The 26,005-nt window shown below is 40.5% G+C and overlaps 2 protein-coding genes across 2 annotated transcripts in view; one reads left to right on the top strand and one right to left on the bottom strand.

The window, feature by feature from the left end:
• The window catches only part of LOC107600572 (O-acetyl-ADP-ribose deacetylase MACROD2-like), a 607,387-nt gene that overhangs the window by 472,785 nt on the left and 108,597 nt on the right, over window positions 1-26,005 (bottom strand). The gene's annotated exons all lie outside the window — the stretch shown is intronic.
• Window positions 14,580-17,756, top strand: flrt3 (fibronectin leucine rich transmembrane 3). Its single transcript, XM_016292494.1, has one exon. It carries the CDS (start codon window positions 14,604-14,606, stop codon window positions 16,551-16,553), a length of 1,950 nt encoding a protein of 649 aa, XP_016147980.1. The 5' UTR covers window positions 14,580-14,603; the 3' UTR covers window positions 16,554-17,756.

The raw sequence follows: 26,005 nt of genomic DNA, 5'->3' as shown, positions 1-26,005 counted from the left end.
TTTAGTACATCGAGGGAACGAATTAGTAAATCGTGTGCACGATTTATTTATTTGTTCTTGCATGTCATGTGCAAGAAATGGCTCCGTAGAAAAGAAAGTTCAAAAGAACAACATTTATTTGAAATATAAATCTTTTTGTAACATAACGGTCTTTACTGTCACTTTTAATTTCTTTCAAAAAAAAAAAACCCTCTACAGCCAAAATTCAACACAAACGCATAGGTCAGACAGCCACATATGGTCTTCAGAGCGATGGGAAACGGCACAAATAATCACGCCTCACTCAAGGACAAAGAGCATTGGAAAGGAACCTTCTCCAGTTTCTTTAATCCTCAGCTTTCATCGTCCCAAACGGCAGCGACAAATTGCCAGTTCACTTTGGGAACAACGGTTGCTAATGGAGGGGGGGGGAGGGCTCAAGTAAGAAATGTACACAAACTGTTCCCCTCATTTACCTGTCATCATTCCATTCCTGTCTGCTCTTGAGCCGTTCTTCACAAAGACATGGGGTACATCTGATACATCGCTCACACAAGCGCTCGAGAACTCTGGGGCACACAGATGCTTCTGAGGTGTTAAGAAAAACACCTCCAGATCTGACAGAAGGACTCAAGTTTCATTATGGGAAGGTTGAATGCCAAGGTCTTACACACTTGAGTTAGAAGAGCGAGACACAAGTCTGTAATGTCCTACTTCCTTTTCACAAGTAGCAGGACAACAAGTGATGGTTGTTTGCCTTCAGTGATTTACAGTGACGAAATGATCGGAAGTAATTCGTGTTTAATGTGGTTGCAATTTCTGCTGACTTGATGTGGCCGTGTCTAGTGAATCGACAAAGAAAGGTTTAACTTTATGCAAATGAACAACTTTATGTAAACAGTACAATGGCCTGATGACCTAAATTCACTGCGCTTGAAGCTCAAGTTACATTTCGAAGGTTCTGCAGAAGCCACTTAGTATTCAGTCGTTCAAGGTTCATTACCAATAATGATTTTCCTCCATTACAAACACTGCTAAATTATTTAGAAAGAAGAAAAGAGAATGAAACTCACTGCAAACATGTAGCCCTCCTGTAGATACAACATAAGTCAACGCGAGGTGAGACGTCGTAAAATCACATAGCTCACAGAGCATTGTTTGAGCTTCATTTGGAGAACATGAAAACACAATGGGTGCATTCTTGTCTTTCTCCGGCACACTGATTCACAGCAGATGTGATTCTTTAAAGTGCTATAAACATCTTAGTATATGTTACTCATAATAGCAGCAAGTTTTATGAGCAGCTGTAAATGGCGGTTTCTGTCATATCTCAAGATAAAAAAAATTGGGTGGTAGAGAAAAATAAAATTGAGGATTTAGCAGAAATAAAGACCAACACTGATTAAAAATTAATTCAAGTGAAGCCTATTTGCATTCTTCTTGCTTCATAAAAAATCATGAAGGCAGCAAATGAACAAAGGCATGGACTGTTGATTAGCACCTAGTATACTAAATAATAAACTTCATACCAACAGCTTTAATCATTCTGTAACTCTCTTTGTGCCCAATCTCTGGACTTCCTGAAACCTAGCCAAATCCAGCGGGAGTACACAGCGGGAGTACACAGGTCTGTAGAATGCTGCTTTATCAAGCTTATCTGCAATTTCCCTGTGTGTGTTTGTGTCAGTGAACCTTTAATGTCATTAAGCATTGCTTCCTCTCTGAGGAGCGAAACTAACAAAAACCACTGGCGAGCTTCCTTTGATAACAAAGAATAAACACCAACCGTCACAAAAGATTGTGTGTCTGTATACATGTATAAAAATTCATTTTAAATTCAATTAATTTTGAATATTAAATGTCTAATATAACATTACAATACTTTTAAATCTATATCAAATACAACATATGCTTTCAAACTGTGAATAATTTTTATAAATATGTCCTTATTATTGAAATGTATACATTTAATAGTATTTAAATGTATGCAATGTTATAATAAAAATAGATAAAATATGTAAAGAATACATGTATAATATATACTTTAAACTGCATAAATAAGCAACTTCCAATTAACTGAAAAAATGTGTACAGATTAATAGATAACCAAAATAGTTGTTTGCTGCAGCCCTATTGGAAACTTTTTGAAAACGAGTGCATTTCAAACAAAAGAGAAAGTCCTCCAGAGACTTTCAATTGCACAGATAAATTCCTACTGTGAAGACGGGGAGGCTTCTATATTTGAAAGAGTGAGAAGATTGTTATTTGGCTAATTACAGATTTAGGGCTGAAACAGTAAACCGTTGGAGAGGAAGAGAGCGAGGTGCTTGAGTGAGCTACATTAGAGTGCTGGAGAGGCGAGACTGTGGATTCATTGTGTGCTGATGGCATCTTTTATCTCTAGCAATACCGATAGGCCTAACGGAGTAGTTTGGGCTGGGGGGGGGTTAAAGGGGTGAGCTATCTAATCTGATCAGAGACCATTGTTTCGAAGCTCATTTACCACTGGGGGGTCCAGAGGTTTCCACACAGTCGACAAGTCAACCCAAAACCACCCCCACCCCCATCCCTGTGGCCAACACAAGAAGGTCCTTAGAAAAACAAGCAACAGACACAAAGGGGAAAATGGAGAAGACAACCCAGAGGGCTATTTGTGAGGATTTGATCATTCTTCACAAATACACAAGAGTGCTGACCGCTGACTCAGACCTTTGGTTTCAGGCTTGAACAGCAGGAAGTCAGCTTGGTGAGACTGTTGTTGCTGCTTAGGAGATCCTAGTCTCCTGAGACCAAGGAAGTTAATTTTCAAGCGACAGCTGAAAACTCATCTCTTTCGAAGCTACTTGACTTCATCATAAAAAAAAAAAAAAAAAAAAAAAAAAAAAAATTATTTATTCCTTCTCTTTCTAGCTTGTACTTATTTGAACAATGTCTAAGAACTTGGTATTACAACCACTTCTTGTGTCTGTTTGCCTCTCTTAAGAAGAATCGCTTTATGTATCCCCCAATTGTAAGTCGCTTTGGATAAAAGCGTCTGCTAAATGACTAAATGTAAATGTAAATGTAAACATCTGGGATCTGCATTAAAAAGGGGCTAGGAGGAGACAGTATTGACTTGTTGCGTAAGGCAGCAGCCCATCTCAGAATGGGGATGTTGGACTGCTCATTCAGTACAGGAAAGGGCAGGAAATAATTAATCTCCACTCTATCATGATGCCATGAGCATGAACACTTGCACATGGAGCTGGACCCCATCCCGCAACCCACATTTTGCCATATTGCGGAGGTCTCTGTGGAAGTGGCAGAGAGGATGAGAAGTCAGCAGCACGGAGATCGCTGCTAATTGCCCATGGTGAATGATTATGGAAATGAACAAGAAGGATATAGCAAAAATAAGACACAAAGCAGATATTTGGCAAAAGCTTTTCCAAGTTGCCTTTAACTGGGCATGGGTTCAACATTTAGGCCTAGAAAGCCCTGCAACTATGTATTCTAAACACAGAGTGTGTATGCGTGTTTACAAAGCCATACTTTGCTAAATTTGTTTTAAAAAATACCCCCAAAAGTTCTAAAAGAAAGATCTCCATGTGCTTCAAAAATAAATACCAGGCCAGTGTTGCACTGACACTGCAAATCTCATATTGTAGATCCATTTTTATGGCTTTTGGTGATGTATTTTACACTGTGGTAGCAAATTCTGCTGATTTGTCACAAACACAATGTTATTTCGCTGGCTAACTTAGATTGCAAAAATGGCATGTGATAGTTTTGGAAGAATCAGTAACAATGTATAAATCTACAAACCAATCAGTAATGTTTGACATTCATTGTACACAATGAATTTATCAAAAATACATTATAGCTGTAGAATTAACAAAAAAACTTACTTTGTATAAATTGATTATGATGCATTATTAAATATTCTTTTGTTCTAGGGTTAAGGTTTGGGTTAGTCTATAGCAGTGGTTCTCAACCCATGGCCCGTCACAAATTCAAATGCACAATTTAAAAAAAAAAATAACTTTCAGTTTTACAATTCATTTTAGTTTTTACATTAATTTAAAAATGTACTAAACAAATATAAGCTATAATGTTTTTGTTATGTAAAATATTTTTGTTTTTCATATATTATTTTCAGACATGAGCAAACCTGTACTCACGTAATTAACGTTATGCATTTAACGAACACTTAGAAGCGTGCACTTTGGCAGAATTCAATTCAAATAGTCATCAGCAGCCATTAGTTCGGTAAAATTGAGCATCGGAATGGACAAATTTGTTATTAAGGGAGAAAAACGAAATGTGGAAAATGCCAGCGAAGGAACACACAAAAACAAGAATAGTCACAATATCAGCAGTAAAGGTAGGAGAGTGCTGGACAACTTTCGGTTTCCCCCTGCTACTCACTTGAAGATGTTCAGGCAAAAGGAAACACCCATACTACGCAGCAATCATCCTTAAATGCAGAAATGTGGCAAAACATCTCTGGAGAGAACCTCAGATTATTCAATTCGAAAGTGCTTTCCATATTTGGATCAACATAGGCTACATTTGTAAATGCACATTTTCTGCAATGTCGCGTGTCTTACAGACTGCAACTTACAATCGCAACTTCATTGTGCTGTTACTCCTTTCAAGCCAAATTTGGTCAGCTCCCGACACCATCAGATGTTTTATTAATGGAGAGTATAATTATTTATTTATTTCAATGAATGTAATCGATTAGATATCATAATATTTAGGCTATAATATTATAAATATGTATTGGTGACGTAATATGTAAATGATATGCGTGCGGCCCTTGAGACTTGCATTTGGACCATAATGTGGCCCAGTGGAAAAAAAGGTTGAGAACCACTGGTCTATAGTAATGATAATTAGCTTGTCTAAAAACAAATTAAGTCTATGGTATGTCCACAGTCTAGCTAGGTAAATATGAGTATGTGTGTGTATAGGTGTAAGTGGACCCGCTGGAGACACTAGAAAAATACTCCACAAATCTCCTGGAGCTGGACAGCACAGCGCTGAGCTCAGGATTGTTTGTTTGAGAGTGGGCCAGGGGGATGAAATATACACTCGAGGTGTAAAGATCAGAATGACAAACCCTTCAACAAGTCTTTGAAAAGTGCGACTTTAGGTATGGCTTTGATTTTGACACACTCACGCTGAAAATTCCATTCAAGTGAAGAGCGCCATATAAGAAACACGCGTCAGAGAATGAAAGCCCAATTTAATGCGACTTATTTGCTTGTCACGCGAAGAATGTACCGTGAACATCCCTGAAAGAAGAGGTCAGACGTTCTTCAGGCATAAAGCCTGAACTAAAAACGCTCTTGTTAGCACTTAACCGCATCAAGTGGTTTAATAAACTTAGCTATGCTCGTCTCTACCCTCTAACTACAACGAACGAGAGAAGGGCAGCGGGAGGAGAAGGGCCTGAGCTCCTTCAAAGTCATGTCTGTTGTCAAAACACATTAAGATGGAGGAGATAAAATAAATGGCATCTTTTGGAAAAATGAGGAACGCTCATCCTCCCAAACAACAGATGACCCCAACCAAAGACTCCCCCAACTGTATTGAAATAGTGGTAATCGGACCCTCTTGGGGCCCTTTGTACATCTAAGAGTCAATCAAGGGCCGATGACAGACAAAGCCTAGTCAGATTTAGGAGAGAAAAATGCCAGAAGGGTCAATGCAGAGGCCGGAATCGTGATCCGTCCCGAGGCGGGGGGACAGACGCCCTCTGCCCACGATGCCCTGCACTGACCTCTTGTCACATACAACTGTGCCCTGCTTCTCCACCTCTGACACTAAAAACAAGACACCTAGACCTGCTGTAAAAGCCCAGGGTGGATGGGACATTATTACTGCTTAATCCTCCAATGGATGCTTGTAAAGCTATACAACAAGACATGGTTTGGCAAAGGTGGTAAGTATGTAAAATATCATCAAACATTCAGGTAAAGCAAGCTGGAGGAATTTCATGCAGTAATTAAAAAATAATGATGATAATAATTATTTAAGCACTTGAAAAGTCACAATGGAGAAGTAGTATATCATCTAAGTTTTTAAATGGAAAAAAGCAATCCATAAATGGGATAGTACATCCAAAAATAAAAATTGTCCTCACTTAACAAAATGTGATTCCAAACCTGCATGCTTTTACAATTTTTTAAGAATTTACTGGCCACTCTTTTCCAAATAATGTAAGTAAATAAGGACTGGGTCTGTCAAGCTACAAAATAACAAAAAAGCAACGTAATTGATGTGGAATAAAATAATAAAATAAAATAATAAAAACTTATGCTTTTTTGTTCCACAGAAGCATAAAGAGTCATAGAACGACATGAGGTTTAGCAAACAATTACTCGTATTTTGGGGTAAACTATCTCCTTAACAAATAGTGTAGGAGAACTGTATCTCCTGGCAAAGAGTTTAGGCAGAACACAATAACTGCTCATCCATAGGGGTCTGCTGAGGTCAGGAACAGACTCCACCGTGCAAAGGTCTTCAAAAGCCCTTTGGAGACAATGACACACACACAGTCGCTACCGCTGGTTTATGAGGGAGCAAATTCGCCATTTGGAGCCACTTTAATACTTAATAAGCATAATGAGGCTGAACATAACGCCTGACTTCCGAGCTTAAAAATTCATAATGTGCTGTGAAACTTAGATGCCATTAACATCTCTCTCTTACAGACACATACTCATATCACTAAAATAAAGAAAGCTCACTGTTCTGATTTAAATAAGCGCATACCAGTGCTGATAAACTGCTCTGCCTTTTCTCAGCATTTCTAGCATATAAATTCCATTACTTAATTTTTAGACACACACACACACACACACACACACATAATGCTCATAAATAATGCTTCTGGTGGCCTTCAACACAAACACATGAAGTGCCCACTCAAGCTGCCTATTCAAGGCTGCTCAATTCTCATCCTTCTTTCTCCTGCTCCCCCTAGCGTTCACAGTAAATATAGCATTATGGAAGTGGAAAAGAGAGAAAAAGAAAAAGAGAGAGAGAGGGCGAGAAGGGGGAGGAAGCCACAAGCTCCGCCCCCTGATGACATCAGTGCTGTGTTGAAGCAGAGCTGGAGGCAGATGCAACCTCACACTTGTAGTGAGCTCCAGGCAGCTGACCAGCTCTGCCGACTTCTCTATCTTGTCTCTTCTGAGCCAAAGGAGTGTGTGTGTGTGTATGTAAACAAGTGTGTGTGGAAATAAAAACACACCCTGTTATTCGCACCATTGCTGCTACTGAGCCTTTCTGACACTGGGCTCTTTTTGGGGGATTGAAATCATCTTCCATCTTATTGGATTTATCCTACGGACTGACTTTATGATTTGAGGATATTCTTTTTGAATTATTGCTTGGGCAGGTAAGTGTATTTTGTTTTGAGTTTCCCCTTATTTTTGGGCTGTTTTTCACCCTCTCCCTTATGCATTTCAGCACTCTAAGGTGATCAAATACCTTCAAACCATGCATAGAGCACATTTGCATATCCCTTACATCTCAGACACTCAACAAAGCTTCACACAGTAGACTTTGATTCTAAACTTTCAGATCCATTGAAAATGATTTGCAATGAGAAAAGGCATTTATAGCGAATGTAGGCAGACCCTTAGGGATTCGAGGGGGATGTAATAGCAATTTGAACTCACAAGTACAGTAGTCAAGACATTTTGCAGTAGATCGCCCTTCATTTGCCATTTAGCATTCAGCATGCATCTCCAAAATAATTTTTAAAACAATAATTTGCTTTAAAAAGAAAATAATGGGATCATTTAATAACCTTAATGCTGTTTCAAACCTCTGTGACTTTCTGTCCTGGAACACGAAATGATATGTAAGGGAGAAGAAATGTTAAGGACTTACAGCCTCAGTCACCATTTACTTTCAATGCATCTTTTTTTTTCCATATAAGGAATGTGAATGGTGACTGAGGCTATTAATCTGCCTAACATCTAATTTTACAACGGATTTTGTTAAGTCACATAGGTTTGGAACAACTTGGAAATGAGAATACGACCGAATTTTAATTTGTATTTCGGGTGAACTATCCCTTTAAGTCTCCATGCCGCTGCGCGCGAATAAACGCACTAAGGACGCTCAACTTACATTTTATTATTACCATCAGCATTCTATATCAGTTAGCCTGATACCAAGTCCTTAAATACCGAGTCCTGGTTTAGAAAAAAACGCAATGCAGCTTGTATTTTCACCGCGTGTAATCAACAGGAACGCGTAAACTTAACGCGCTGCGTCTGAAATCTGCTCTAGTTTGAGAGGCTTTAACGCAAACGAAGCGAGCAGACGTCGATTCCAAATGAGGAAAGATCTATTAATAATGCCCAACACCTGTGCTCTAGAAGCGTGATGGAAGAGTGATTGGAATAAAGAATGGGGGGATCGAGGATGCGGCGCGTGACACTCCATGAACGTTGCGCGCGACGCGACAAAACTAGAACTCTCCCATCGAAACCGCTCGCAGCGCAGACAGCTTCGTTGATTATGAGGGTCGCATTCTAATTTGGAATACTAAGAAAAACTCAAAAGACTACGAGATTGGCGCGCAATAAATGTGCGCCCTGTGCTTTTCCGTGAGAGAAGTGAGTGTGTGGCGCAGTAAAGAGATCTGAGGCTGTCCGCTGCTTCAGGATTTTCCCATCAAACGAATTTCCCTTCTTTTAAGTAGCCTTCCAAATTATCTGAAAGATAAGCTTTCATATCTGTTAGGCAGAAAATGTCAAGATTGAAATAATAGTTTTGTGCAGATAAAGAGCGAGGGACTGTAATGCAATGATAAGAGATAAAGCCTTCAGTCAGAGCTGATTAAATCAGTTTATAAGACTACTATGAAAGAGGATTCACATTAGACAACTATGCAAGAGATTCAAGTGAACAAGACCTCTTTTTTTGAATCCCCAATGTACTGAGTACAAGTTGTTTTCCCTAGCTTTGAGCATCATATGTGCAAATGTACTAAAAGAGTGTGTATTCGGATAGGTTAGTTTCTTAGCATGATAATAGCTGAGAACCACAAATGGTCTGTTTTGACTCTGTAAGGAGGGTGATAAAATTAACTAACCCATTGTTCTTTGTTGGATGTGTCAAAGCACTCTGTGGCAGTCTTTTTCGCTTGCATAAACAATTTGTATCAGCAATTTACAAATACTACTCCTCTGTGCTTTAAAAAGACATACATACCAGTCTCCCTTTAGATAGTAATACACAGGAATGCAAATTAAATCAACGTTCTATATTTTAATACAAATATCTAAGCATTCAGTGTATGTTTATTGGCAGCCAGGAGGACAGCACTCTTTGTTTCAAGCCACGAATGCCGGAGGCTAAACCCAGTGGTCCGTGGCATTCACTCAGAGTCAACATGAAATGGTCATGTCTTTCAGGCCTTCAGAAAAAAGTCTGTCACCCTTTTGTGCAAAGGACAAAAACAAATCGTTCTCATAGAATTCTCCACTCATGTCGGCAGCCAACCTCTGACCTCAGTGAGGCCGTTCTTCAAAACGTACATTCGAAAAAAAACAAGCCTAGAAGTTCATTTCCTGAAAATGATCTATTCTTATATTTTAAATATACAGTCTGAATTAACAAAAGAAGGGCACATAGAAAAAAGGGCTGCAAATTTTAGCTTTATTACAGATTTACCCCGCTTTGGAGTGGAAACAGAAAAGTACAGTGCAGTAAATCAACCCAACCCTTCTTGCCCTTGTCCGGCAACTGCTGCCCCCTGTACCCTAGCAGGGGGTACATATGTGGTAATTAAAGCGCCGGTTCAGCCTCCAAGTGTCTGTGTGTGTGTATCTGACAAGCACAGGCCCGATACAGAAGCACCTACCACCCCCAAGTGGGGAAAACAGTGCAGCTGCCACAGACCACTTTCTTTTCAGTGCAGCACAAAAGAAAAAGCCCCCCTGTCTCCCCTAGAATCCACTCTCACTGCCTGAACGCCAACCAGGGACAAACCTGCGGATCATCTGCCCCAAAACCGAACCCAGAGGGGAGCCGCTAGCACAATAGCCTGCTCTTAAATTAATGTTAAAGCCGTGCCCAAACCCTTCTTCTCGTTTCCAAATATGTAGGCAGAAATGTTTCCCTGGTTTAGAAAAAAACGCAATGCAGCTTGTATTTTCACCGCGTGTAATCAACAGGAACGCGTAAACTTAACGCGCTGCGTCTGAAATCTGCTCTAGTTTGAGAGGCTTTAACGCAAACGAAGCGAGCAGACGTCGATTCCAAATGAGGAAAGATCTATTAATAATGCCCAACACCTGTGCTCTAGAAGCGTGATGGAAGAGTGATTGGAATAAAGAATGGGGGGATCGAGGATGCGGCGCGTGACACTCCATGAACGTTGCGCGCGACGCGACAAAACTAGAACTCTCCCATCGAAACCGCTCGCAGCGCAGACAGCTTCGTTGATTATGAGGGTCGCATTCTAATTTGGAATACTAAGGAAAACTCAAAAGACTACGAGATTGGCGCGCAATAAATGTGCGCCCTGTGCTTTTCCGTGAGAGAAGTGAGTGTGTGGCGCAGTAAAGAGATCTGAGGCTGTCCGCTGCTTCAGGATTTTCCCATCAAACGAATTTCCCTTCTTTTAAGTAGCCTTCCAAATTATCTGAAAGATAAGCTTTCATATCTGTTAGGCAGAAAATGTCAAGATTGAAATAATAGTTTTGTGCAGATAAAGAGCGAGGGACTGTAATGCAATGATAAGAGATAAAGCCTTCAGTCAGAGCTGATTAAATCAGTTTATAAGACTACTATGAAAGAGGATTCACATTAGACAACTATGCAAGAGATTCAAGTGAACAAGACCTCTTTTTTTGAATCCCCAATGTACTGAGTACAAGTTGTTTTCCCTAGCTTTGAGCATCATATGTGCAAATGTACTAAAAGAGTGTGTATTCGGATAGGTTAGTTTCTTAGCATGATAATAGCTGAGAACCACAAATGGTCTGTTTTGACTCTGTAAGGAGGGTGATAAAATTAACTAACCCATTGTTCTTTGTTGGATGTGTCAAAGCACTCTGTGGCAGTCTTTTTCGCTTGCATAAACAATTTGTATCAGCAATTTACAAATACTACTCCTCTGTGCTTTAAAAAGACATACATACCAGTCTCCCTTTAGATAGTAATACACAGGAATGCAAATTAAATCAACGTTCTATATTTTAATACAAATATCTAAGCATTCAGTGTATGTTTATTGGCAGCCAGGAGGACAGCACTCTTTGTTTCAAGCCACGAATGCCGGAGGCTAAACCCAGTGGTCCGTGGCATTCACTCAGAGTCAACATGAAATGGTCATGTCTTTCAGGCCTTCAGAAAAAAAGTCTGTCACCCTTTTGTGCAAAGGACAAAAACAAATCGTTCTCATAGAATTCTCCACTCATGTCGGCAGCCAACCTCTGACCTCAGTGAGGCCGTTCTTCAAAACGTACATTCGAAAAAAAACAAGCCTAGAAGTTCATTTCCTGAAAATGATCTATTCTTATATTTTAAATATACAGTCTGAATTAACAAAAGAAGGGCACACAGAAAAAAGGGCTGCAAATTTTAGCTTTATTACAGATTTACCCCGCTTTGGAGTGGAAACAGAAAAGTACAGTGCAGTAAATCAACCCAACCCTTCTTGCCCTTGTCCGGCAACTGCTGCCCCCTGTACCCAAGCAGGGGGTACATATGTGGTAATTAAAGCGCCGGTTCAGCCTCCAAGTGTCTGTGTGTGTGTATCTGACAAGCACAGGCCCGTCTTTGAAAGCACAGCTCGGTGGAGAACGTCACCAGGCGGGAGGGTACGGTATTCGGCCATTGTCGCAGGGCCTAAACCGTGGTCGCTTTTCTTATGCAAAGGAATTCGTTTCAGCCATCACCACAGAGAACACTAGAGGGGGGATGTTAGGGTTAGTGGTAGACAGAGCAGCGAATGCGGTTATCTAGGCAGCACAGGCTTAAGGCGACTCAGCAGCAATATGCTTCACTATGATTCTTATTTTTACCTTCACCTTCTGCTTCCAGAGCGTCTTTGAAAGCACAGCTCGGTGGAGAACGTCACCAGGCGGGAGGGAACGGTCTTCGGCCATTGTCGCAGGGCCTAAACCGTGGTCACTTTTCTTATGCAAAGGAATTCGTTTCAGCCATCACCACAGAGAACACTAGAGGGGGGATGTTAGGGTTAGTGGTAGACAGAGCAGCGAATGCGGTTATCCAGGCAGCACAGGCTTAAGGCGAGGAAAAAGAAAGGTTTTTATAAAAATCCACATGGCAGAAAAAAACCAAAGGGGCTTGCGTTTCGCCAACTTGCTTTTGCCCACTCCTGTGCCAGGAAGTGATTTACATTGAGTATAGAACATAAAGCAAGAGCAATTCCATCTCCACATAATTTCGCAGTCTGTTATTTGTCAGACTTCTGGAAAAATGGCAAGTTACTTTACACACATAATTCTCCAAATCAATACATTTCCTCGGAACGGTTGTAAAATTGCATGCCGATTACTATCCAACCATTCACCATTCCTGCAAGTACTTATTTTCCTCTTCAATTTATCTGGCAATCATGAAGCAAATCTTTCAAAATGTTTCAGGATTCGACAAAAAGGAAGCAACTTAGTCCTTGTCAGCATACTGAAATCTCACCGTCAACCATCACCTGTCCTTAAAGTCGGGTCACAGCTGCTGTTTCCGAGCTCTTGGTAATCTACTAATACAAAAGCATGCACATGGAGCACTTTGGCTCAACAGAAGGATGGGGTGTATTATTAGACCGCGCTGGCGAGACCTGTAATCAAGTTACAGGGCCTTCAATTCCCTAACCTCTCCTTGTCACTCTATACAATGGTTTCAAAGTTGCCTGACATACTCCAGCGTGTTCTACAGCAAGGTTACCATCCGCAGGTCAGCAGAAGGGTTTCAGGCAAGGGCACAAACTGTGGTGATGGCTGTCAGTTGTAGAAATACATATTGTCAGTCTATGTAACAGGAAAGATGTACCGTGGGAAATTAGAATATGGTAGGTGCAGCACGGCCGTCTCCTTGGGGCCACCAGAGGTGACTTCCATGAGGATCCCATTTGGGTATTCATGAGTCTGCAAGACATAAAGCGCGTTCATCTCACATGTACATTTTTGAGCAGTGCAAGGGCGTCATGTTTAGGCACTGTCGGGGCAGCCCGAGGGACCTTTGGTGGCTGCCTGACACCTCAGCAGCAATATGCTTCACTATGATTCTTATTTTTACCTTCACCTTCTGCTTCCAGAGCGTCTTTGAAAGCACAGCTCGGTGGAGAACGTCACCAGGCGGGAGGGAACGGTCTTCGGCCATTGTCGCAGGGCCTAAACCGTGGTCACTTTTCTTATGCAAAGGAATTCGTTTCAGCCATCACCACAGAGAACACTAGAGGGGGGATGTTAGGGTTAGTGGTAGACAGAGCAGCGAATGCGGTTATCCAGGCAGCACAGGCTTAAGGCGAGGAAAAAGAAAGGTTTTTATAAAAATCCACACAACATCTCCACTAATCCAGGTTTCACAAACAGTGTCCACTATCAAAGGACTGCAGCCCAGGGGCTTTTCTCTGTGGTCATTTACCCAGAGGCAAAGAAATCCCCTGATATACAGAAACCCAATAAGCTTAAGGGACTTTCAAATTCCCATCTCAACCACACATTTTTCCCTTCCTTCCATCTGATAAGTCTCAAATGCAGTGGAGCAATCTACAGGCTGTAACAATCCATAAAAATCCAATCCATTGTGGTGTACTTTTTATGTTAGGAGACAATAATACCTATCAACTGCCATGTCACAACAAATGGAAAGGGTGGGTTTTGTAAGTGATACAGTTTTGGCAGGCATAATTCAGAAAGCTTTTCATTTGCTTTCAAGTTGCAATCCTCCAAACTTTTGTAAATTATAATACCCTAAAATCGTGCACAAAAACGGGGCAAAAAGACAAGTCAGTTTTACAATATTCAATCAACAAGGCCTGACTGTGTTCTGCCACCAGTTTCAGCAATGAAAAGTAGCCTTGAAATGCACTGGCTAACAGCAGAAATGTGTAAAACAACAAGAGCCTGCGATTACATTACACACAGAAAAAGATAAACCCTCTCACACACAGGCATCTCATTCAAGGAAAGCTAGTGGGTTTAAGGATTTGTTATCTACATCCACGGCTGATTGGGAATATCCTTCCACTTCAATTAGACTTGCTTCTGAACCTCTCAGTCCTCCCTTTTTCTCTTATTTTTTTTTCTCTCCTCTAATCCCTTTTTCCTTTTTTCACTACTTTGTATTGTTTTGATATAAAAATGATTTCAATCAAGATAAACACCCCAGGCATGTTTCGCTACCATAGTTTTTTCATTTGTTCATGTCATTGGAAATGTTAATAGCCTCTTTTCATTAATTCAGCAGCAGAAATATTGTATTCTTTGTCTTAAATTGAATCATTTACAATGAAAGAGGCGCTGCAGGCACCGTACATAAAACAGCAATTAGAGCAGGACACTGCCTTTTCTTCAGATGGCATAAATTTGACTTTTTCCCTTCTTTTTTCTCTAAGGGCAACGACCGCAAGGAGGACATTAGCGATGGCAAGCAATTACAAGTCCTTCTTCGTCTTCTTCGTCAGAGCTGGGCTTCTGCTTGGCCTGGCCAATCCGTTGGTGACCTCAGCCTCCTGTCCCTCGCAGTGCCGGTGCGATGGGACTTTCATATACTGCAATGACCGGGATTTGACTTCCATCCCTTCGGGCATCCCAGAGGATGCTACAGTACTTTTTCTCCAGAACAACCGCATCAAAAGCGCAGGGATCCCTACGGATCTACGACGGCTGAACAGTGTCGAAAAGATCTACCTATACTGCAACAATCTGGATGAGTTCCCCACCAACTTGCCGCTGAATGTCAAGGAACTTCATTTGCAGGAGAACAATATCCGGACTATCACCCACGCGTCCCTGGCACAGATTCCTATCATTGAGGAATTACACCTCGATGACAATTCCGTGTCAGCTGTCAGCATCGAAGAGGGTGCGTTCCGGGACAGCAACCATTTGAGGCTGCTCTTCCTGTCCCGCAACCACCTAAGCACCATACCTTCAGGCCTGCCAATGACTATCGAGGAACTTCGCTTCGACGACAACCGCATCTCGTCCATCTCTGAGGCATCCCTGCAGGATCTTATAAACCTGAAGCGACTGGTTCTGGATGGCAACCTCCTGAACAACAGGGGCATTGGGGAGATGGCCTTGGTGAATTTAGTCAACCTGACCGAGCTCTCGTTGGTACGGAACTCCCTGACTTCCCCACCCGCCAACCTGCCGGGCTCAAGCCTGGAGAAGCTAAATCTTCAAGACAACCACATCAATCACGTGCCAGCAGGTGCCTTTGCTTTTCTGCGACAGCTGTACCGTTTGGATCTGTCAGGCAACAACTTGAGCAGTCTGCCCATGGGGGTATTTGACGACCTGGATAACCTTACCCAGCTGCTCCTGCGCAACAACCCCTGGAACTGCAATTGCAGGATGAAGTGGGTGCGTGACTGGCTGCGCAGTATTCCATCTAAGGTCAACGTGCGTGGCTTCATGTGCCAAGGTCCCGATAAGGTCAAAGGGATGGCCATCAAAGACCTATCCACAGAGCTGTTTGGCTGCTCAGACACGGAGATCCCAACCACATATGAGACCAGCACAGTCTCAAACACTTTGCCACCCTCACGACCCCAGTGGCCCTCATATGTGACTAAAAGACCTGTGGTTAAGGGTCCAGAGCTGGGAAGAAACTATCGTAGCACGACGCCGTCCAGTCGCAAGATCATCACGATAAGCGTCAAATCCAGTAGCGCAGAGACGGTGCACATATCCTGGAGAGTATCCCAGCCCATGACGGCCCTGAGGCTCAGTTGGCTAAAGCTGGGTCACAGTCCTGCTTTCGGATCTATAACTGAGACCATCGTCCAAGGGGAGAGAACAGAGTACCTGCTCACAGCTCTGGAGCCCGAATCCTCTTATCGGATATGCATGGTTCCCATGGAGACGAGTAACATTTACCTGTCAGACGAGACACCTGTTTGCATAGAGACAGAAACTGGTTCCCTGAAAGCGTACAATCCCACCACAACCTTGAACAGAGAGCAGGAGAAAGAGCCTTACAAAAATTCCAATCTGCCTTTAGCTGCTATCATCGGAGGGGCGGTGGCCCTTCTGGCTATCATCATGTTGGCCCTGGTGTGCTGGTACATCCACAGGAACGGTTCCTTATTTTCCAGGAACTGCACGTACAACAAAGGGCGCAGGCGGAAGGACGATTATGCCGAAGCTGGAACAAAGAAGGACAACTCCATCTTGGAGATTAGAGAGACCTCTTTTCAAATGATTCCCATAAATCACATGCCCGTTTCAAAGGAGGAGTTTGTGATACACACAATTTTTCCTCCTAATGGCTTAAGTCTTTACAAGAGCCCGCACAGCGAAAACAGTATCAACAACAGAAGCTACAGAGACAGTGGAATACCAGATTCAGACTACTCTCATTCATGATAGTGTGCGCGGATTACAAAGACGTTTTATTGCAAATGAGTGACTCGGAGACTGCTTGGTCTTTTGAAAAACACTGGATTGAAAAGACTGAGAAAGCATCGTTATGTACATTTGCCATATAATTTATATTTAAGGACGATTTATTAAAAGGAAAAAAGGTTCCGATTGCAGGCCATCACTGAGCTGTCGGTGTATGCTGCCACAAACTGCAATTCTATATTTTAGATATTTGTAGTCATTTGTACTGTACTTCCTTTACTTATGGTTTTAGACCAATTAAAAAAAACTTTGTGCTCTACTGAGATATGATGACTTGTCAACTGTGAAAGTGGGTTTTCATTGCTGTGTTGAACAATCAGATTTTAGAAAACCATGTAGTATAAAGCACAGGTCAAAATTATCGCTACGTTGCTGTCAGTGGAAAAAAATAAATACAACAAAAAACAAGGCTGTGAGAATATAGGGCATAGGTTTCATCAAAGGAAATAAAGATGCAAGTGTTTTGTTAATTCTAAGGATGGCAGGCACAGACTTACTCCGGTGTCACAGAAACCTCTGGGTTTCTTTAGGAATCCCGGTTTGCCCGTTCCAGAACGTTGCCAGGTTTTACATCACTGCAACGTTTAAGAAGCAGATATCTATTACTTCCTCTCTGCCCTGGAGGAGGCAGCAACAGAGCACAGAATCCTAAATCCTTTGCAAATGAAGCACACAGATCAAATGAAAGGTTACATTGCAGTCAAATCAAAGTGGATGGGCAAAAACACAACATTGAACTCAATATCGCTCGTTCAGCAAAGGGAAACAGCATTTACCGTATCCCTCAGTACAGTTAACCACGTCATGTAAACGTTGCCCTCCAAAAAGGAATATTATGGGCAGAAAAAATATGGCAAGAAACACATTTGGGCTCTTTTCTATTTGGAATATAAAAAGTGTCAACTATTTTTTTGTTCATATAATTCTTATTTGTATGTTTTTGTTTTCTAATTCAAGCCACTTTTTAAGTTGCCACAGTTAAATAGTTCTTTACAACTGAAGACCAAAGTGCATTGAATGCCCTTTGGCCAGTCTTGTATGTGCCTTGAACCAATGCTTATTGTATTTAGCTTTTTCAAAAAAATAAATCAGTGACTTAACTTTTTTCATAAACACTTGAATATGATAGGATACTGGTCATATTGCAAAATAAAAGTGGATAAAACCCCAACTTGATGGTCTCCTTTTCCCCAGTAGTATGATTTCTATTTATTTTTAATCCCTCTAAGCTTTGCATATACCATTCTGGTTCTCAAAAGTGTTCATCTAAAGCATACAGAGGCTTCTTCCTAGTGCCGCATCCGCTTGGGGTTCCAAGTGCTCTTTTGTGTGGTTAAACCATATATGACTTATCTGATTGGCCCAAGTGGGAAATATCAGCGAGTACGGCATAGAAGCTAAATGAGGCCATTGGAGAGATGCTGTGCTGGATTTTGATGTGTCTCGTGGCCACAGGGGGAGATGTACGTATATAATGACTATATAGCATTAGGTTGATGGCACAGCCCAAATCACAGTAGGGATCACACAGGTGGCATCTACACGACATATATGTGGGCCATGAGTGTGCGAATGCGCATAGATGCATACAGATACATGCACACAACGTATATAATGACTATATAGCATTAGGTTGATGGCACAGCCCAAATCACAGTAGGGATCACACAGGTGGCTCACATGAGCACATGGGTATGCATCTACACGACATATATGTGGGCCATGAGTGTGCGAATGCGCATAGATGCATACAGATACATGCACACGCCCTGAGATTTAATTACAGTTCAGGGGAGCCTCTAACAAACAGCAAGTCTGATCCAAACCTTAAGTATACTTCAACAGTCCCATGTACTAAATATACCACATCAGCTAGAAATTAAAGTAAACACCCTCTGTGAGCATACGGTTCAGCAAGGGTTCACATATGTGAATGCTGTTGATGTTCCTAACTTGCCTTGTCATTTATTTATGTGGTTTCCTGACTGACGGTATTAGCGAGTTTTAAATGCTGAGTGATGGCCTTGCTAAGTTTCACTCACTTCCTTTCAAATCTGAAGACTTTTTCTTAATTTCAGCCTTTATATTTAAAATTTTTCTGATAAAAGGTGCATTTGTAATATTGATTTTACCTCTGAAAAGAATGTGAAATGCAGACATATGAAAGTAAACTGTTTGGTATTTTAAAAAAGACATTTAAAATGTAATTACTTTCCATAATACCGTATTACAGTATGTCTAATCCAATGTTTAATCAAAAATCACAGAATTATTCATTATTTCTTCTCTCTCCCTCAAAAAATGTTTCTCCATCTTTAACTTACATTCCCTTTGTAATACTCTTCTGAACATTAATTCAATGCTCACACCAGCTGTTGCAACTTACATATCATTCATTCTGGAGATGAGATGTCGACCAGAACTGTAGGTATAAAGCAGCATCAAGCAAAAATGAGATCACAGCAGTTTTAATTATCAAAGCGCACAGGTGTGCGAGAGTGTTTGAGCGTGCACATTCCCTTTATGGATGTTCTGCATGCAGTAAATCAATCTCCAGTTTCCTAACACCATCAGAATTTTTTTACAGCTTGAACTACGGGCAAAACGGCTTGAAATATTAATATCGTGTGATGTATGGTGAAAGCAAATCAGTTGGACACGAGTGCACACAGCAATTTGTATTCTCCGGTTAGAATGACCTGTTCCGAACACTAAACTTAAGTATTGGGGGAGGGCGAGTTGAGCGGCTGCTACTGGGGGTGACCTGTGGTGACCCTTTTAACACAATGACCTCACCTCTGGGGTCTTTGTCAGCACATTGTTGGGGCTTACAGATGACCTCATTCGCCCTGGGAAAACCATTGATCAGATCTGATGTCCATGAAGCTGGTGCACACTTGAAATTCTACCTTGAATAGGGCACTTCACTTTAGACAAAAAGACAAAACTTCTTCAATATACCTTAAACTATGGACATAATGAGGAAGAGTTTGACAATATCAGCCTAAATACTCAATAAGAAATTGGACGTTGAATGGTCATCCCATTTGCTGTGGTCAAATAAAGCCATGACTGATCAGGGGTCAGATAAAACAGGTGAAACAAGGGTCACAAGCCTAAAAAGATGAAAAATTAGTGGACAATCTGGATGTTTGACCCCCTTTTAAGCAATTAGTAGACATTTTTCATCTTTTTAGACACCTGGTCCTTTTTTAAGCAAATGGTACACATTTTTCATTTTTGTAGACCTTTGACCCCCTTTTTTATCAACCGGTGAACATTTTTCATCTTTTCAACTTTTGACCGCATTGTTAAGCAACTGATAAACATTTTTCATCTTTTTTGGACTTTTGACCTCCTTTTTCTAAGCAAAGGAACAGTAGAGATCAGGTCAGGCATTGTTATCACAAACAATGACAGACCCCTAGCTCTTTAAAACAATTAATAGTGTGAAAAATAATGCAGCTGCTCTGTTTTTTGGATCATAAAACGTTTATAAGAGCAACTAAAATAAGGTAATGAGAGTTGCTTTTGACAAGAAAGGCAATTACTGGCAAATGCAGAAGCCATATGTCATTCAATTATTTTTAGAGTTTAATTTACCAAAAGAGCCATAAGGGAGCTGACTTTAAAAGCACCATCTTATTCTGATCTCATTTTGTTTCACCTTGCAGGAAGATGTAGTCATCAACTCCTAGCATATCTATTCCCAAGTGTGTGATGTGTTTGCTCCCATTCTGCCTGGCCTCGCGTTCGCTGCAAAACCTTTTCCCACAGCTCAGCGCAAAATTTTCCAAAATAAAATAGCAAAAAAGCCTCCTAATGAGCCATTTGCTTTCTGTTCTTCTTCTGCACCTTGTATTCAGCCCAAGACTTCTTGCACATCAAAGCATTGACCCCTCATTGTATGCCTTTTAGAAACAAAAGAGAAATTGAGGTCAAAATGTCAGGCATAGGGCACCAGTGTGTCCACCCACATGCCTGGACTCTGGCCAAAGCATGTGTATGAATCCCATCAACACAGATGATACAGACTAAAGTATGCTTTCAGAACATGCATAACTATGTGTGCGCATTTGCTTGTTCTTCCGTTTGAAGAGTGTTTCCTATTAATCATCATAGATCACTATGACCTTTCAGTGTTTACATTTGTTCATACAGTTTTCCTCCCTTCAGTCATGCGTAATGCAAACCAAAGAAGGACAGAACAGTTTTAAAAAAGAGATACATTCTCTTTCCTGTAAGCTTGCATTGGAGATGCTGAAACCACAACATAACTGAAGCATGTCTTGAAGAGACAGCTGCGGTCTGGGCTTGGAGCCACGGCCACATGTGCTCTGCTGTCACCACGGTCATGTGGTGAAAAAAATACAAGGAGTCAAAGCAAATGTTTAAAGAACCAGAAGACAGTGGCCAAAAAATAAAGAAAACCACAACTAAAAAAAAAGTGACGAAGAATGACACTAAAATGCTGAAATACTTTTGCTTTAGGGCTGGGGGGAAAAAAAAAACAACAACTTAATTTGAATATTCATGATCCTTTTTTTTTTCAAAAAAGTTTCAAAAGAGCATTAGTAGAGAGACGTAAATGGACATTTTAATTGAAATAGCCGAAGTAAACCGAAACTTAATTGAAACTGAATCTCAAACTGAATCAAATCTCAATCTGAAATCAAATTAAATCAACAGCTTGTGAATCAGAATCAATTTGAATAAAAACAAATCAAGAAATCGACATCCAGATTTGGCATGCTTCTCATATTTTAAGACCTTCAGAGCTGTCCTTGGTAGAAACACGGCCACAAGTCAACACAAGTGATGCTTTAAGACATGTTACTTCCAGATACAAAAAGCAATTTGTCTCGGATGACCATTTCTGACAAGACCACCTGAGATGGATCTTAATATCAAGTCTAAATGGGGCCTATATTTATTTCTCGTCCTCAATGTACCTCTCAATCTCTCTCTATCCATTTTCCTCCATAATTCTAAAGTTCTCAAACACAAGACTTAGTATTTCTCCTCATTATGACCAACGACCTGAAACACTGAGGCTGCAACAACTACAATCTCCCATCATCTAAATGAATCCAATTTTTTGCTCGACAGCACACCGCGTGCATACATCTATCTCCCCTTAAAATCATCTGACATTAATACAAGTTAACAAAGGCTCGTCTATTAAGGTGGCAACAGCGAGCGACACTTTGCCAGTGGAGCGGGTTGAATTATTGAACAGGGAAAATGACTTACAACTGCAGTGAAGTGGATTCCTACCTCCAGCCAGCATCTGTTAATGCAATAACAAGCGACAACAACCGATTCCTGCAGGCGAGTGCTGGCTATGATAATTTGATGTAGAGCATCATGTTTTGAGAACGTCCATTTAATTGACTTTACTAGATGAGAGACATTAATTCCCGTCATCCATTAACTAGCTTAAATGATCTTTTAAAAGGTGATATATCTTCCTGTGCCCTTTAGCAGATTTGTGCGGCCCGTTCTCCGCTGCTGCATCGACCCACGGGGGGTATTTGTCCAGAACGTCTGCTTTTGCTGAGAATAATCATTGTATTGCCCCGGAAAGGTCCTGTGCGGTACAATCGTCCTTTACCCCTCCGTGACGGCGGGGCTCCGAGGACCGTGTCGGGCCCAACTTCGATCTGGTTAGCATTCCCGTTTGCGTGAGGGCCAAGGTTTAAATGTCAACAGCGTATCTGCATGCCGGTAAAGCGACCCGCCAGATATACGCAACTGACAGATGGTGAAGACATGCTGTAATGCCAACTGGTGCATTGGTGTTATGTATGCTGATTTGATGTAGCCTACTGATATGACCGAAAGAGGGAAATGCAATCAGATTATTTCCACACCAATAAGGCTCAGTTTAAATGTCAATGTGTTACTGGTATGGAAATAAGAAAGAATTTTTGTTCCACCAAAATTGCAACAGTTCACTTTTTTTATTTAATTCTTCACTAAAAATCTACTGCCTGATGAAAGTGAAACACCTTCAGAGAGCCTGGCGACTGCCAGTGGGAGATTATCTGAAAAGGACCAATCAATAGGAGTTCTCTTTAGATTTTAAGAAAACTGGCGGATAGAAGACCTGCTAAAGGTCAAATAAAGCCACTGGGTCTCAATACTCAAGTGCTGGTGATATCAGAAAGGTGACAGTCATTATTCAGCATCAAAAGAGCGACAGAAGTTACCTTCTTAAAGCGGATTTAAACCTCTATTGTTAGTTGGTCAGAAATATTTTACAGGATTGGCTTAACCTTATTAAGTAAGGAAATAATAAAATTAACTTTAAGAGAGAAATCTATTATACAACTTCCAGCCTCAAATAAAAGGTGAGGTGATGTGAGAAATTGTGAGCCTTGGCAGTTCTGTGGTGATCATACCAGCTGCAGTTGTGTCTATCAAGTTCAGTTGCAGTGTCACCTGGTATATTAAAAAAAATGAGGTAAGGAATTGAACTCCAGTCACACTGTCAAAACTCCACTGAATGGATTTAATCAATCATTGTAATGCTTTAATGCATTTTACTATGCATTATATTGGAAAACAAGCCAAAACATTTAATTTATTAATAACACTTTTTTTAGTAAGTTTGATTTGCTAATGCATTAGTTATGGACTTACAATAAACAATTATCTTACAGCATTTATTAACTTAGATTATTGTAATTTGTACATATTAATAAAAAAAATTATATTCCATGCTGCTTTAAAAAACAATTAATATTACGTGATATTATGAAAATATTATTAGCATTAAAATCAAACAAGATTAAACAATGAAAAATAGCATATAAATAAATTAACTAACGCAGATTAATAAAACCTGTAAAATATTATGTTTATTGTAAGTTCATGATACCTTATGCACTAATTAAACATTAAAGAATTTACCTTATAATGCTACTTATTTAATTCACCATTTTAAATGATTTCCATTTGAATTCTTGAAGTATCTACTAAAAGGATTTTTGGGTGCATAGATTCCATGTGGGCTTGCTTGTGACGCGTCTCATTTAGGGCACTAAACAAGTAGGGAATGCCACTGTCCTCCACTTAAAAGATGCATGGCGCACCTGAGTTCTGACTCGAGAACTTCTTAAGTGGAATGACTCAGTGCATTAAGAAAATCCTCCACCATTATGGAGCAGGAAAAATATTTGTCATCACGAAACCGGACACTTACAAAGAAACCTTATTGCTCCATTTCTTATCCTGAAAAACATCACATAAATGAAAACTCGGAGTGATTTTAGAAACAAAAAACAGGTTCAGAGGGAAAAGTAAAGCCAGAGGAAAAAGTGCCATGTGGATTCTAAAGGGCCAGTATGACAGTATGACCTTCTGCAAGAACCGTGAGACTAACACCACTTCCCTACAGGTCCTTCTTACACAACACTTCAGTCGGCATCAATGCACTTACACTTAACTACAACACAGGCCTGTCTTTCCCTGTGGCCTCTGCGGCTCTCTTCGGGATGATCTGGAAGGAGGTCTGGCTGCCTCCACTGCGTCCTGGACAATCAGTGGCGTCAGCAGGCTCTAAATACTGGCTGTCACCATTCATCTGAACATCGGTGGTGTCACAACAACACCTCAAGGTCTCTGTATCACTGCCCGTGCACTAAGTGAGGAGAGTTGGGTGCTGTGTGCTGAATTAGCTCTGAGTCCGAGTTTGCTAAAGGTCAATATGAAGATTTACAGTATGTCAATAAAACTCAAATAACTTGGGTAGACAAGATTATTTAATTATAGGCGCTAAGGCAGCTTGTGATATATATATTTTTTTTTGATGTATACTATCTATCTGTAACACTTCCAGCTAAACCTTTATTATTTTGATTAATATGACTGTTTTAAATGGCACAATTGTGTTACTGATGGTAAATAATAATAATTAAAAATAAATTATGCATGTTATTTTTTAACTAAAAAAAAAACACAAATAAAACGTAAAATTAAATTACTGTGAATGTTTGTATCTTTTCTACACATGAAAAAGATTTGCCATAGGAACATTAAATTACTGTGGATAATTTATCAAAATAATTTACTTTTGAAAGCTTTTGTGTAACTCTCTTTAGATTATAATTACTGTACTTGCTAACAATACACTGTGTGTAAAATGTGCCACTTCTGCTTGAATTGGATGCAAATTGTAACTATTGTTCTGGGCATTTATTATTGAGCAGGACAGCCTGGATCAACTGACAGGTCTAATGTCAGCCTCGGTCGCCCACACAGGAGAACAATCAGCTGCTGATTTGCCAAAGTTTACAGAGTATGTGACACCAAATCTTTGAAAAGTGATCGATTTTATGGTTGTTTGCATCAACATTTATTTTTCACAACATTTAGCCAAGACTGTTTTACCATTCATTCATTAATTAAGTTACCACAGTTCACTTACCCCGAAAGGTCATGTGCAAAAAGCTGATCAATTGTCTAATGGGGTGCTTCTTTTGACAAAATGCACTCATAGTCCACAGTCAGGCTTAACTGAAAAAGTTCATCCACCACTGACTGAAATATGAAATATAAACTGCATTTTGTCTGTAGTCCTGAAACTGGACATCATATGTCCCTTTTAGGGACTCTCCTAGACAGGAAGAACATTTAAAACGATTAAATCAGGTCATAAGTGTACCATGGAAAGATTATATTACAGTATCCGAGATACAAACAACAAACCAATTATTTCCCACCAAGCAATTCTTAAATATTACGAGAACAAGGTTAATCTGCATGTTTGTGAAGTAACACTGTAGAAATTTCATTTTCAATTTCTCAAAAAAATCTCGCAAAGCTACTGCAATCCAATGATCCACTAGAAGAGTCTAAGGAAATAAGCCGGTCTAATCCACGTCTCTCTGCTGCTTAAGACCTTCCTATGACTGCCTATCCCAGATGACAAACCTCCGAGTCAGGAGAGTCCCTAAATGGACACACAGACGGCTTAAAAGTGACAGATGACCGTTTACAGCGCCATTCTCATGGTCTGTCCATGCATTCTTTAACACACATACACTCGCTCAGAAGGCCACTGTTAAATGAACATGAGGAGATGACAGGAAACGAGGCGCCGCTCGCTGGCAAAAAAAGAACTCCATTACAAATCTCTTTGGGATCATTTGGCCATGGACAAAGACGGTGGCGTGCAATTTGACTCTTTGATGTCGACAGTCAAATACTTTCTCTGACCCCCGGTGAAGACCAAGAATAGATCGCAGAACGAATAAAATGAAACGCACACTGGCCATTGAGCCGTAAAGACACCAATCATGATAAAAGCAAAATGATTAGTGATTTAATACAAAAAAGGACCGGTAATCTCTAAAGAGACATATTAATGACCACAAGGCCATTTCCGTCTATGGCATTAACCCCCCCCC

Source organism: Sinocyclocheilus grahami, unplaced genomic scaffold (genome assembly GCF_001515645.1).
Source record: "Sinocyclocheilus grahami isolate Dianchi unplaced genomic scaffold, SAMN03320097.WGS_v1.1 scaffold286.1, whole genome shotgun sequence".
NCBI lineage: Eukaryota > Metazoa > Chordata > Actinopteri > Cypriniformes > Cyprinidae > Sinocyclocheilus > Sinocyclocheilus grahami.
Note: the sequence above shows the minus strand (reverse complement) of the source record. Positions and strands in the feature narration are given on the sequence as shown.